We start from the raw sequence: 15,416 nt of genomic DNA on the forward strand, positions 1-15,416 counted from the left end.
CCCTCGTCAACTCGCCCACTGAGGTGTCCTGGCTCTGTCTTTTTCTAAGACTAATTACCCAGGCTTCCTTAAGTTCTGTGAGCCAACTGATATCCTAAGACTTTCCTTTTCTGCTTAAATTAACCAGTCTATTTCATGTAATCCAAATGATTTAAAGATGGTTTAGTCCAAAGCTTTCCTTAAGTGATTTTAAGGAAGAGAGAGATAAGGAAGAGATACATATTTTTTAATTTTTATTTTTACTTTATTTTACTTTACAATTCTGTATTGGTTTTGCCATACATTGACATGAATCCACGGGTGTACATGCATTCCCAAACATAAACCCCCCTCCCACCTTCCTCCCCATAACATCTCTCTGGGTCATCCCCGTGCACCAGCCCCAAGCATGCTGTATCCTGCATCGGATAGACTGGCGATTTGGTTCTTACATGATAGTATACATGTTTCAATGCCATTCTCCCAAATCATCCCACCCTCTGAGATATTAAGTGATTTTCTCAGAATCGCATAGATGACAATTAGAACAAGCCTAGAATCCAGGCCTCTAACTCCATGAGAATACATCAGAATACAGAGCCTGCTGTGCCCCTCCTGAGACAGTGAGGCAACTCCCAGAACTGCCTGAGAGTCTATGAGGAGGGCCTGGAAAATTTTCAGTGTTACCCTCACCTCATGACTCCCTCTTCTCTGTGTGTGTGTGTGTATCTGTGTGCACACACGTGCGAAATTTTTAAATTGAAGTGAAATTTGTATATCATACAATTAACTATTTAAAAGTGTACAATGCAGTGGTATTTAGTATATTCAACAATGTTGTGCAATAAGCATCTCTCATGAGTTTCAAAACATTTTCATCACCCTATAAAAACAACACATGCCCATTAAGTAATTACTTCCCATTTCTCCCACTTTCATTGCCTGGTGACCTCTAGATTATATATCATTTAAAATGAATCATATGATAGGTGAGATTTTATATCTGGCTTCTTTCACTCAACATAATGTTTTCAGTGTTCATCTATGTCATAGCAAGTTATCAGCACTTGGTTCCTTTTCACGGCTGAATAATATTCCACTGTGTGGCCACGTCATGTTTTATGTATCTATCATCTGTTGATGAGAATTTGGGTTGTTTCCACCTGTTGGCTACCATGAACATTCACGTGTGAATAAGTTTCTGAGGGAATGTATAGTTATTTCTCTTAAAAAACATACTGAGAATGGAATTGCTGAGTCATCCTGTAATTCTATGTTTAACTTTTGGAGAAACTGCCCAATTGTTTTCCACAGCACGTTGCTCCCAGAAATTTTTTTCTGACTGCACCTTTCATAGACAATGAAGGAAATATTTATAACTGTAACAGGGACAACTAAAGAGAGAATGACATTCTTGGAGAAAAAATGAGTGTGAATTTTGAGGTGTCAGCATTATGAGTGGGTGTGAAGATCTAAGAGGAAGGGTGGTAATAGTCTTCATCATACAGGGAGATGAATTTTGAGTGCTCAACATAACAGGAAGGAAAAAGGGAGGAAAGGCAGAAAGAGGAGGAGGAAAGAGGAAGCCAGAAAAGTGGCAGAAATCTGAGTACTGAGTGATGGGTGATGTGATTCCTCCCAGCCTTGGCTGTCCAGAATTATTCCATAAAATTGAGCATACTCTCAATACTCTCTCTCTCTCTGTGTGTGTATATATATACATATACATACATATATATATGCATATAGATATAATGTTATATAATGTGTATATATATATATATATGCTGTTAAGTCTCTTCAGTTGTGTCCAACTCTGTGAGACCCCATAGACAGCAGCCCACCAGACTCCCCCGTCCCTGGGATTCTCCAGGCAAGAACACTGGAGTGGGTTGCCATTTCCTTCTCCAATGCATGAAAGTGAAAAGTCAAAGTGAAGTCACTCAGTCGTGTCCGACTCTTTGCGACCCCATGGACTGCAACCTACCAGGCTCCTCCATCCATAGGATTTTCCAGGCAAGAGTACTGGAATGGGGTGCCATCGCCTTCTCTGATATATATATCCTATATATATATATGTCATGATAAGTTGTGAGTTGATAATTCTGAAAAGGGTTTAAATTTCAGATTGGACATAACATGGTATAAGACAGAAGCAAAGTTCAAAGAGTTCCTAAGAGGTAGAGAGGCACAGACACAAATAGTCTCACCTCCTCTATGCCAGACCTCACTACTCCTACCTTGAATTAGCAGAAATCTGGGGGAGGCAATGCCCCTATTCAGGCTATGGAATTCCCTTAGATGGCAAGAGGCAGGGAGGACTCCCTTTTCTTTTAATCTGATAGATTTTGCTTCAGATTTTTAAGTCATGAGATAATAGCCTCCTTTAAGAAAACAAGTGAAATGGAAACCTAGTTTTGAGACTGTCTATGTGCCGGATTCTTAAATGTGCAATGTCTGTCTCACTGTAAAACATGAAAACTTCATTGTTGTTATCAGTCGCTCATTTGTGTCTGACTCTGCAACCCCATGGACTGCAGCACGCCAGACTTCCGTATCCTTCACCATCTTCTGGAGCTTGCTCAAACTCATGTCCATTGAGCTGGTGTTGCCATCCAACCATCTCATCCTCTGTCATCCCCTTCTCCTGCCTTCAGTCTTTCCCAGAATCAGGGTCTTTTCAGATGAGTCAGTTTTTCACATCAGGTGGCCAAAGGATTGGAGCTTCAGCTTCACATCAGTCCTTCCAATGAATATTCAGGACTGATCTCCTTTGAGATGGACTGGTTTGATCGCCTTGCTGTCCAAGGGATTTTAAGAGTCTTCTCCAGCACCATAGTTTGAAAGCATCAGTTCTTCAGTGTTCAGCCATCTTTATGGTCCAACCCTCACATCCATACATGACTACTGGAAGAACCATAGCTTTGACTAGATGGACCTTTGTCGACAAAGTAATGTCACTTTTTCTTAATACACTGTCTAGGTTTGTCACAGCTTCTTCCAAGGAGCAAGCATCTTTTAATTTCATGGCTGCAGGCACCATCTGCAGTGATTTTGGAGCCAAAGAAAATAAAGTCTCTCACTGTTTCCATTGTTTGCCCATCTATTTGCCATGAAGTGATGGGATTGGATGCCTTGATCTTCATTATTTGAATGTTGAGTTTTAAGCCAGCTTCTTCATTCTCTTTCACTTTCATCAAGAGGATCTTTAGTTCCTCTTCACTTTGTGCCATAAGGGAGGTGTCATCTGCATATCTGAGCAAGTTTATTCTTAAGCCCTTAGTACCAATGGATAGAGTACTTTCTGCTCAACTAGTAAATATTATAATTGAAGAAAGCAGTAATATCAAGGAGAAGAACCATTATACTTACTTCATAGGGCAGGCTGTAATTATAGTTGGAAAAATATGATAAAAAAAATAAGCTGTGCTCCACTGTGATACCATATGTACTTACTTTCAACTTGAAAGTATTTTCTCTAAGCCGCAGTTTCTTCATTTTCAGACAGGAAAGTTTAACTCTTTTCTCCATTAAACTCCAACATTCTAAGCTACTTGGGGAATTATAAAATCTAGTGAAATAAATGAGAAATTATAAAAGTTAGTGAATTGGGCATAATTTCCTGAAATAATTGAAAGAAAAATCTTCCAAGCCTTTAAGATAAAAATACAAGAAAAAGTTTTGCTATAGAAGGCATTCCAAGTGACTTTAGTCCAAAAAGTCAAACTCTACATCACTGCTCATTTTGAGGGGTACTAGTGGAAATTGAGGCCAGTGCTATTTGGGTATAGAGTGCTAATTCCATAAGAACCAGTTCCACCTACAGGATGTCACTAAGAACATATTAGTGCTTCTAATTCAGAAGTCTGTCTTCCAAAAGTGTCAAGTCAATAAACTGTACTAATGGGACTTTGATGGAAAGAAGTAACCTAGTCCTGGGCAAATGGGTACTTTCACAGCATCCAGTGAAGTGAATATAATTATTGGTTTATATCTTCCTTTTATATTATAAAATACCAATAATATAATATCATTACAAAATATGTAAAATTGTGGACATTTCTTCATAATCCTATCACCTTAACACAACAACAGTACTGATCTTCCTTATTTTCTTTTAGCATTTGTTCCTGTGTATGATGAATGTTTTGACAATTTATCGATAGATTGATCTATTTTTAAAAGTTTTTCAGCTGAACTTGGCCAGTATGTAGAAGTATGATTCTTTCCCTAACTTTGCTGTAGCTTCTCCTTTTTTCTTCTTGAGCCCACAGTCCCAAAATGGAAACATTGACACACTGTCCCCATTCTGTATTGATTGAGGGTGAAGCATCCTGTCTGTGGTGCTTCTCAATGATCTGGAGAAAAGTACAAGTTAATATTATGAACTTCCCTGGTGGCTCAGTGGTAAAGAAACTGCCTGCCAATGCAGGAGACCTGGGTTTGATCCCTGGGTTGGGAAGATCCCCTGGAGAAGGAAATGGCAACCCACTCTAGCATACTTGCTTGGGAAATCTCATGGACAGAGGAGCCTGGTGGTCTACAGTCTATGGGGTCACAAGAGTCATTATTAACTTTTGAAAAAATTTATTTTTTCTCTAAAAAATCTATTTGTCTTAAGGCCGGGTTCTGCGTATAATCACTAAAAGGAAAGACAGTTCTATAATGATTTCTTTCAAACTTTACTGACCCTTCATAATAGGGTCAGGAGAAACTGTCTTTTATCAATCCTTTTTAAATGGAGCCATAAAAATGAGATGTAAAGGAAAACCATTGGGATCAAGTTAAAAGCCTGTCCATATAATTATCGGGTTAGTAATTTATTATCTTAAGCAAGTCATTTAATATTATTGGGATTAGTTGCTTCATCTGTAAATTAAGGGTAATTTACAGGGTTCTTATGAGGACTGAACAAGCTAATGTAGGGAGAAAGGCAACACAAGTGATTTACTTTTTCTTTCTTAAAAGAAAGAAAGTACAGATGGGTTACTCCATTGAACTATTCCTAATATTTATCACAGAGAATTTTTATTCACGTTACATGAATGAAAAAGTAACTTCAATTTTGGATGGCTGATGAGCCATTTCCTGTATCATCTAGGTCCAGGCCTTTTTCTTCTCCTCCTATTTTCAGCTGGTTAGCTGCTTATTGAGCTCTTGCCAGAGGGTGGACAAAAGAAATAAAAACTGAAATCGGTCAATTTGACTCTTTGATAGCGGTCCTGATGAAAGATGTGTGGGTAGAGGGTATTAAAGTTGTGAGTTAAACTGGAATTCTGCTTCTTACCAGGATATTGCAAGAACCTACTGATGGTTTGGATGACCTGGCGATAACAGCTACTCCTCTTCTCTTGACTGAAGACATGTCTTCCTCTAACTGGACAGTGGTCTATCTTCCAGAATGACACATACTGACTTTTGAAGAAGTAAGAGGATACCTCCTGGCCAGTCACATCAGTCAGAACAACTGTGGTGAGCAGTGGGCTGGCACATGTTGCAGCCAGATGACTGTTGCAACAACAGAGTCCCAAAGCAATAATCACTCTTCCTTCTCTTCCCCACTAACCCAGCAATCAAATCATCACTTGCAAGCATTCACTATGTACCGCCATATAATACAAAATATGGTGAGCACTTTCATATAGAAGACAACGTCTCAACCCTCAATAAAACTGTAACACATTAAGAAAGCAAGAATTGTGCATGTAGAAATACAACTAATTACGTAGGGGAGAAGGAAGAAGGGGAGAAGGTAAGGAACACATTAGCGCATCCCCTCTATCCCAGTCAGTCTGCAAGGTACTCTGCACATTTTATCTAATCCTTACCACATCCCTGAGACACAGTTCTATCCTTGTTCCATGGATGATGATACTGGGAGGTCAGAGGTGTTTAATAACTTACCCAAGATAGCAGAGTGAGAAAAGTGTGGAACCTGCTTTCACGTTTAGAAGGCTCTAGCTTTATAGTCTATGCCCTGTTACTCACTGCCACTGAGGGAGTCAGAGTTGGAGACATCATTTTTGTCATCAAGCCAAGACTCTTTAAAATCTCTCTCATTAAATATGTTGCTAAAGTTTTACAAGTCTGTTCATCGGTGTGGGAAAGATTCTAGCCAGAGAATAAATGTCTGGATTCTGGAGGAGGCAGGGATGGTGTGGCAGAAATGACAGCCCTCCAGTCTCAACTCTGCCATCATCTACAAGTGTCGTAAGTCACCTCCATATAAGGGGTTCTGCTCCAAGAGCACATTTATAAGTCCAATTTGTTTGTTGAGCCCTACAAAGTTAGCTTAGGTACCCAACTAATCCAGTTGGCTATATAGTGCTATACTGTAATAGGTGTATAAAACTTTCCACACAAATAATACATGAAAAACAAGCACAAAAAATAAAGAAAACATTTACAATCTTGCAGTACAAAAAAAATAAAATAAAATAAAATCTTGCAGTACAGTACCTTGAACAGTAGCACAGCAGTAGAGTACAATAGCTGGCATCTAGGGGCTGGCATTGAGTGAACAGGGAAGAAGAGTCACTGACTGGAAAAGGGAGAGAGCGTGGGAGGTACTCGAAGGGTCGTCAGCAGTAGGAGGTGGAGGGCGAGCGGCAATGGCACTCACTCCTGACGTTCATGCACCAGTCTATGTTCAGGTCCTGTACCTCTGAAACTTAACAGCGCCTCCTCAAATGGAGCTAACTTACATGACTGAACATGTGAAAGCATGTTTGCAACTTTGAAAGCTCACACTTTAAAGCTTTCACATGCAGGGCACTTACTGTGTTCATCTGGACAAGTTCCTTCCCTATGTAGGCTTTTGTAATGTAGAGCGTTTCACTTACACTCCATCACTGGACAGTTATATTATGTACCAGGCCTCATGTCAAGTAGCCTTGAGTTTAAATTCTGGCTCCATCCTCAAGCAGTGGCTCTTTAGCAAGTCATTTAACCATCTGTAAAATGGAGATAATAATACCTACCTCAGGGTCTCTGCCCTTTATTGTTCGTTCTCCTTGGAATGGTCTTCCCCAGTTATCCATAAAAGGTCACTCTGTTACCTTCTCCAGGTCTTTATTCAACTTACTTTTTTAGTGAGACTTTCCTTCAACATGCTCTCTGAATTGCAAACCATCCAGCATTTCCTGTCTTCTACCCTCATTTTATTATACTCCTTAGCACTCAAGACCTAACTTACTATATACAGCACTTAATTATCTTATTTATTGCTTGTTTCCCCACCTCTAGAATGTAAGCTCTATAAGGGCAGGGGTTTTTTGTATTCTTTACTGCTGTATCTCCAGTTTCTAGAAGTGATTTAGGTGCTTAATAAATATTTGTGGCATAAATGACTGGTTGTTGTGAAAATGATGTGAGTAAACTGCTTTGCACAGGCTTGGCACATAGTAGACACGGCATGCATGTTGTCTGTTTAATACGCAGTGTCATTATTATGTTCCCAAGCCATAGTGGGTCAAGTATGTTCTGTTTCTCCTCCAGGGAACCTAAAATGAGCATTCTGATTTTCTTGAAGAATGTGAAAGTTTGGCTCTGTTGAAATTAACCTGGAAGCAAGGGGCAACCCACTCCTGTAGTCTTGCCTGGAGAACCCCATGGACGGAGAAGCCTGGTAGGCTGTAGTCCATGGGGTCGCAAAGAGTCAGACATGACCGAGCGACTTCACTCACTCACTCAAAGGGAATTAGTCATTGTGAGGGAAATAAGGGAGAGGATCTGCACAGCAGATACTTCCAAATACCTAAAGGAGTGGCCATTTAGATAGAAATTCTGGGATTGCTGCTGGAAATTCTGGTGCATAAGAAAGGATTTCCAGAAAAGTGGATGTCTAATGATGATATAAACTGACTCAGGAGACAGTGAATTGCTCATGCCTGAAGATCTCCTAGAAGCTGGATAAGCATATCTCATTCACCCTACATTTAATTATCGTAGAGTGACGAGCTTGGAATGCAGCCAGATTTGTCGAACTCTTAGAGAGCCATGAAGATGTCGAGTAAAGCATGGCATTTCTAGGGGCAAGACAGACGGACAACCAACAAAAGCATTGCTTACTCTATAGTCAAAGAAACCAAGGATACATAATCAGGAGACTGGGGACAGTCAAACCAAATAAAAGTCAAGGTCTATTATCTAGCTGCCAGATATGAATCAGTTTTCAGATCCAGAACCGATTGGCAGAAGGTGCCCAGGTAGAAAGACCCTATAAGTATAGTATGTGTCTAGCATAATGATTTTCCCATTCCACCCCTCAAAGACCCCTGGCATTTACTCAGGTAAGCATATAGTGGGGGAAGAGGACTACCTAGACATTTTGAAGACTGTTTGACAGAAGTCCCAAATTGACGTTGATGTCTGGGGCCCAGATAATTGCCATGGTTCATTGTTAGGGGGGCAGTTCTAAGTCTGTCTCAGTGCGCTCACCAGGTCCATGGACTCACACCTGCTAAATTTCTCAGTTGCTGAACGTTGAAATAATTAGAGTGTATATACTTGGTAGCTGATGGAAACCTCACAAGTTTCCTTGGACCGTAGGGTAAGAACTCTTGTGATGAAGATTTCAGGTGCAAGCTTCTGAAACTATTCCTTTTCTATGGCTACTGGTTCAGAAGCCTGGATTAGGAAAGATTTCAAGATCAGCGACAAAGAGATCTGGGGAGGACACATGGTATATGGAGTTATGGGAATGAGTGCAAAGGATGAATATCTTTGCATCTCTTATTTAATGCCCCAGACAGCGTCCCTCACAGCATAGGTACTGAGCAACTATTAATACGTAGAATGATTCCATCTGATTTTCTCATTGGTAGCCTCAGTGCCAGCACGATGGACGTGTAATGGAATGTTCATGGTGGCAGGAAGCATGCATGTGTTTCCCACTCACCAAGACTAATATAGCTTTTGCAGTTGCCAGGTGTCCATCCTCCAGGTAGACCAAACTGAGCTCCTCCCCCGCCAAGATGGCACCAGTCCAAGAAGACACAGCAGTCACTTGGCCACAACTTGACATCATGGGATCCCTTCTACTCTGTAAGAGGCAATAATTTATCTTGATTAGAATCAACAGATATTTCACATTTTAATTTGTCTTTCCTACCTTTAGGACCTCAGCTGGTACCACTGTTTGAGGGCTTCTACAGTGTATGATCCACTGATGCAAGTGTCTCCATAATATCCCGTCATACCAAGGAACCCTCTGTTTCAAAGGAGGGATGGCAGTGAACACGTGACCACGAGTTTCACTTTCTCTGTGATATGCTGTAACGTTCAGATGCTGCTAGTATGTGGGAGTGTAAGAGTGATAAAATGGATCTCTCAAGACAGCACCAGCTTGGAGATGATACCTTGAAATGATAGGGCTCTATCTTTCAGAACATACTGTGCATCTTTAATCGATGACCATTCTGTGGTGCTGTGCCCCTGATGTGTGAAAGTGAAAGTAGCTCCGTCGTGTCTGACTCTCTGCGACCCCATGGACTGTAGCCCGTCAGGCTCCTCTGTCCATGGGACTCTCTAGGCAAGACTACTAGGGTGGATTGCCCTTCTCTTCTCCAGATATTATTGCCCCTATCATGCACTGTGCTGTGCTTAGTCTCTTAGTCGTGCCTGACTCTTTGTGACCCCATGAACTCTGTCCATGGGGATTCTGCGTCCATGGGGCTCCTCTGTCCCTAAGGATTCTCCAGGCAAGAATACTGGAGTGGATGGCACGAATCTGAGCCCCCAAAGGGTAGAACTCAAAGCGAACCTACTGCCATCATTTCCAGTGACTTAAGGGATTTGTGCACCCCATTCCCATATCTCTAGTCCCTGTGGGTTGGAAGCTTAACTCCCAATAAAAGAATGCTTTCTTCAGGTGGATAGTGAGTCCCATTGAGCTATATAAGGTGCAACTGCTGTCTTGACATTTTAGGTTCTTTGTGACAAAAGACCAAATAGCAAGAAAAGCAAGCAGAGGTAACTGACTACTGTTACCAGCTGGAACAGGGAAGAATACATTTGGCATCCAGCTGAGTGTGGCCATCGTGCCCTTCTCAAACACGATATACACATACATATGCATATATGTGTGTAAGTGTGCATGCACACACAGATACACACACATACCTGCGCATGGTATATCGCCTCTTTGTTCTGTTTCCCTGGAGCACCCTGACTGAGGCAGTGCTCTAGGCAATGCCTGACAGGTCAACCACAGCTCGGGGTATCTGTGATACAGTACACATTTTTTGTTGCTTCTTGCAAACCTGCCCAAAGCCACTTTTAGGCACATCCATCCCAGGGAGATGGGTTTTCTGCTGCAGTCCATCCCTGGCAGGTCCTGGCGGAGCTCTCCATACTCTGAAAGAGGACTTCTCACTGAAGAGCTGCCTGCCCCAGCGTGCTCACCCTGTTGGCCTTTTCCTGCTCTTTTTACAGGACCTGTCATTCCTTCCAGTATGAGGAGTCCCCACTGGCAGAGAGGTGATCAAGCACAGAGCAGCTCCTATCAAATTTCATTCTTGCATCTTCAGCAGATTTCCTGTACAGACCTGCAGTAATTTATCAGTCAGTTCTTTCTGAGAAAAGAGGTGGGAGCTTGAGATGGGAGCGGGGACCATGGTTTGTGCATTTGAACTCATCATCTGTTTTATTATTTAATTCCATTGCTGTGCAGATCCTCTTAGAGTGCCATTTTAATGGTGACGGCTCTTACAGAAACTGTCTCTGGTGTTCAGAAAAGGGCAACAAAACTCACCAACTTTCGTTTGAAAGCTGGTTCCCCAGGGGTGAATAATAAAAGTGGAGAGACCCTGACCCACAAACCTGCCTCTTGCCCTCCTTGGATGTTCACTGAGTTTTACCTTAAAAGAACAGAGGGGAAACCAGCTGCTGGCACCTATGAAATATTCTCCAGTTCTGTTCCCTGCGTCAAGCCTCCACCACTGTGATCTCCCGGCTGCCACTCATGCAGCTCTGAGACAGGTTTTGGAATCTGGAGAGCTGCATGCGGCTTCTTCAGGTTGGTTAGTGGTGAGGCTGTGAGCTGTGTTCAGTTCAATCTTCCTTTGATAGCGAGAGCTTCTAAAGCATCCTGATCTTCAGCTGCACTTTGGTTTTTGAAGATGACCTTCAGAACATTATCTGATTATGCGCTGATGTTTGAGGACCTCCAGCAGGCCACATCCTGATTGCCTTCCCTCCTCCCTGACGGGAAATATGAACATGTACGCACAAAAACGCTCACTCGCAGGCTTACTCCTACGATGGCCAGCTTCCAGAACCTCTCAAGGCTGACAAGACTAACCCTAAATATGCTCTTCATGGAAGGCGCTGGACTTGAGCTGGATTTTGTGACCGTAGGGCAATGAGGTCTGGAGACAGAATGAAGGCAAAGGCCGGTGCCACCAATGCACCTGCATCCAGCCCACAACTTGATGCACTGAAGCTATAGTGCTTTAAAGTCATTGTTTGAGCTTTTAAAATGTGTCTCCTGCCTAAGCTGTTCCTGGCCTCATACACCTGACTTGTAAATCCTTCTGCATGAAAGAAAGATCAACGGAGCATCAGTCAGCGGCCACTGCCCTTAGACAAATGGAAGCTCCTCGCTCCTGGTAGGTTTCAGGTGGATGAGCCCTAAAGGTGGGAGGATGGTGGATGGAGAAGCGAAGACATCCCAGAGCCTCATCCTTCACACATATGCAAGAGCACTGTACCCACACACTTTGCCCACCCTCTTCCCCTGCATTCTCCTGAGATTTGACAATTCTTGAGAGCATCAAAGTGTACAGGAGAGATGGAATAGGACTTAGAAGTCCTGATACAAACAGTGAGCTCAAAGCCAGTATGTGGTCTAGACTGAAATATGTTGTTACTTAAATTTTCAGGTCCCTCTATGTATCTCCTGACCCTGCCCTCAGCTTCCTACAGTGAGAACATGGGCACTTCAACAACGTGAGAGTGTTTACTGCTTTTATTTGTGTGCAAGTTAAGGTCAGGAAAAGACCACGGATGAAAGGGGCTATATAGAAAGCAAACTATAGTTACCAAAGGAGATAGAGGGGAAGGGGAATCACGAGTTTGGAATTAATGTATACACACTACTGTATATAAATATGTAAACAAAAAGGCCTACCATATAGCGCAAAGAACTAGACTTAATATCTTAAAATAACCTATAACAAAAAACTAAAAAAGAATATATAAATATATGTGTGTATATATATATGTATGTGTATATATATATATATATATATATATATATATATATATATATGAGACTGGCAGGTTACAGTCCATAGTGTCACAAAAAGTCAGACATGGCTGAGCAACTAAGCACAGCATATACATATTATATATATGTGTGTGTGTGTGTGCATACACTTATATATATGCACATATGCTGTTGCTTCAGCTGTGTCCAATTCTGCGGGACCCTAGGGACTGTACCTGCCAGGCTCCTCTGTCCTTGGGATTCTCCAGGCAAGAATACTATAGTGGACTGCCATGCCCTCCTCCAAGGGATCTTTCTGACCCAGGGGTCGAACTTGTGTCTCCTACGATGCAGGCGAATTCTTCACTGCTGAGCCGTCGTGGAAGCCTATATATATAACTGGAATCACTTTGCTGTACACTTGAAAGTAACATAACATTGTAAATTAACTATACTTCTGTTAAAAAGTAGATATAAGTCAATAAACATAAGAAAGAAAGAGAGGCTGATGATTTGCTGGCATTCACCCCGAATCTGATCTGGGCTTCTCTGGTGACTCAGCTGGTAAAGAATCTGTGTACAATGTGGGAGACCTGGGTTCGATCCCTGGGTTGGGACAATCCCCTGGAGAAGGGAACAGCTACCCTTTCCAGTATTCTGGCCTGGAGAATTCCATGGACCATGCAGCCCATGGGGTCACAAAGAGTCAGACACAACTGAGCAAGTTTCACTTCACCCCGTATCTGATCTACCCTGAGATTTATGAGATACTTTCTCTTCGAGAATCTCTCTTGGAGAAAGCATCTCCTCTCTGAGGGGTATGCTGTGTGGCTCTGTTGGGAGGCTTGGGCTGCTTTCCTGGAATCAGGGAGCTGGAACGGATCTCAAAGCTTATTTCATCTACTTCCCTTCCTTAACAGATGAGGAAATTGACAAATCTTTTCATCTGTGCTTTGAACTCATGATTTCACTTAATCCTCTCAGTGACCCTCTAAAATGGGCTCTATGATTCCAAACTATGGGGCAAGAAGCTAAGTACCAGAGAAATGAAAAATCTTGCCCACAAAGATTGTTAGCAGTGCGGTGAGAGATTGACCCCAGGTACATTGATTCTCAGTCTAAGGTCTTTCCACCTTAATTAGGGGTCACTAAATGTTAGTCTAAGAACCCATGCTGATGCTTGATAATATTTTCATTCATCTGTGACAAAATATGAAACATATACATATGTCCACACATGCTTGCCAACTTTCTTTCTTGGAAAACCTATTTTTATGATGAGATAATGTCTTTCCTACATTTTTTCATACAGTTTTCTTCTTCATAAGATTACAGTGATAATAGCTGGAGATGGTTGATATATTTTTCTGGCAATTGCATGACAGTCCTCAATGTTACTAAAAATAAAAAATCCCTAAACCCGGGAATACAGTATTCTACTACGCCATTCATTTTATTGGCAAAAGTGATCAAAGGTTTTCTACAAGTATTTGACTCATCATCTCATCAAGCAGCCATCATCATTCTATACCTCAGCACCATGGGGGTAAGACCCTCCTCTCAAGGAGCTGAAAACTCCTGCATTCTGAGGCTTGTGCATTCTGAGGAACAAGGAAAGTCCCAGGGATGCCATCAGATATCTGTGAGGAAGGGGAGGTTTTTAGCTCTCACTGAATCTTGAGGGCTTAGGCAGTAGACAGGCGGGTCTGACCCTGAATTTGGTCATTCCTTCCGGTCTCCGGGGCCAGATAGGAGAGACGAGGCAATGCGTCATGTGCCTGGCACTGCTCTCCTTGCCCCAGGTGGGGAAGTGTAGCAGTAAGAAGGAAGGATGCTCTGCAGTGCACCACACTGGATGCTAGGGCCATTACTTAATAGGTGTGTGATCTTGAGCAAGTTTCTTTTTGAGCTTTACAGTGTTGTTGTGACAATAAAATTATATAGCTTGGACAAAGCACCTAATTCAGGAATCGTCCATATCAAAATGTCCATTAGTGTTCCTTTCTTTCTCCTTTTGCTCACATCGCCTTCCTGCTTTGCCTCTAGGGGCAAAACTGTGAACTGTTGTGTCCTCGGTGACCTCATGTCTATACTCATGCATCTTTGGGTCCTTCCAGCTGGGGAGATTGCTTTTTGATATCTAAAGTCACAGTGAGTGCTTCAGGGTTTATGATGAAAGGTGCTTAAGCAAGGGAAAAGCATTCTAGCAGTGGTATTCCAGCCTTCCTGACACCCAGCTGTTGGGTCCCAGCTGCCCCCATGCAGGCAGGAGGCAGGTGCCAGTGCCAGGCTTGGGCTGGGCACCAGAGCCTCTGCTGTCATCGCCCATCTTTCTCTTGCTCTGTGCACTTGGAGTTACAGCTGACACCTGGGATGTCACATTCTGACATATGAGGCTATGGGGGTCAAGTGGGGCAGGGGTGGGGGCGAGCACTTGGCTTTCACAGCCAGGTACATGTCAAACCAAATTCCACTCATGATTGGGTGTCAAGCTTGGACTGAGAACTGATTTGGATCAGAGCGATCTGCTGAAGTCAAATGACAACGTTTGTCTGGCTGGGGCTTATTGGACAGGACGTGCTCCCCGGCAGGTCCCAGGGACAGAGGCTTCAGCGACAAAGCTGGGTGGAAGGCAAGTGGCGGTGCTTGATCCTCCTTCATCTTGTCTTCAAATTTGCCGCAGCTCGTGTTTGCTGACATTTGAGCAGATCGTACTTATGCAAATGGGCTATTTTGCTTTATTTTGAGTCTCCTACATGCATGAAGACTACTAACTGTCACAAAGGCTTTCTTTCCACAGTGGTGGCTAACATCACGGTCACTCACCCAGTAGCAAGGGAGAGGCCTGGCAGGAGAGGAAGAGTGTTTAATATTGATGTGAGTCCTGAATAAATGAGGATTCGTAAGACACTGTTAGATGATGTTCAATAGCATAGGCTTTGAACTCAGACAGAACTGAGCCTGAATCTTTGCACTGATCCTTATTATTAATAGCTGCATGACCCTGAGAAATTTGAAACTCCCTGGGCTTCAGTTTTTACATCCATAAAATGGTGACCTAACAATATACACTGCATGGGAGTATCTTGAGGATTAATTGAAAATGCTTGCAAAGCTGTTTGCAAAAGGCCTGGAAAAAAGTACAGTCTTGGTGTTATTATCAGAAGATTCTAATCTACTGCCCCTTTAGTTTTGCCAGTTTATTAGGATACTTTGTTTTGTCATCTGT

The 15,416-nt window shown here is 42.4% G+C and overlaps 1 protein-coding gene across 5 annotated transcripts in view; it reads left to right on the forward strand.

The window, feature by feature from the left end:
• Positions 1-7,325, forward strand: part of PBX1 (PBX homeobox 1) — a 337,025-nt gene extending 329,700 nt beyond the window's left edge. For all 5 annotated transcript variants that reach the window (XM_069547550.1, XM_069547581.1, XM_069547609.1 and 2 more), the window contains one exon: positions 5,270-7,325. In XM_069547550.1, the coding sequence (XP_069403651.1) occupies positions 5,270-5,290 (21 nt within the window). In that variant the 3' untranslated portion in view covers positions 5,291-7,325. The remainder of the gene's footprint in view (positions 1-5,269) is intronic.
• The last annotated feature ends 8,091 nt before the right edge of the window (positions 7,326-15,416 follow it).

The sequence above is a fragment of the Ovis canadensis genome, chromosome 1 (genome assembly GCF_042477335.2).
Source record: "Ovis canadensis isolate MfBH-ARS-UI-01 breed Bighorn chromosome 1, ARS-UI_OviCan_v2, whole genome shotgun sequence".
In the NCBI taxonomy this organism is placed as follows: domain Eukaryota; kingdom Metazoa; phylum Chordata; class Mammalia; order Artiodactyla; family Bovidae; genus Ovis; species Ovis canadensis.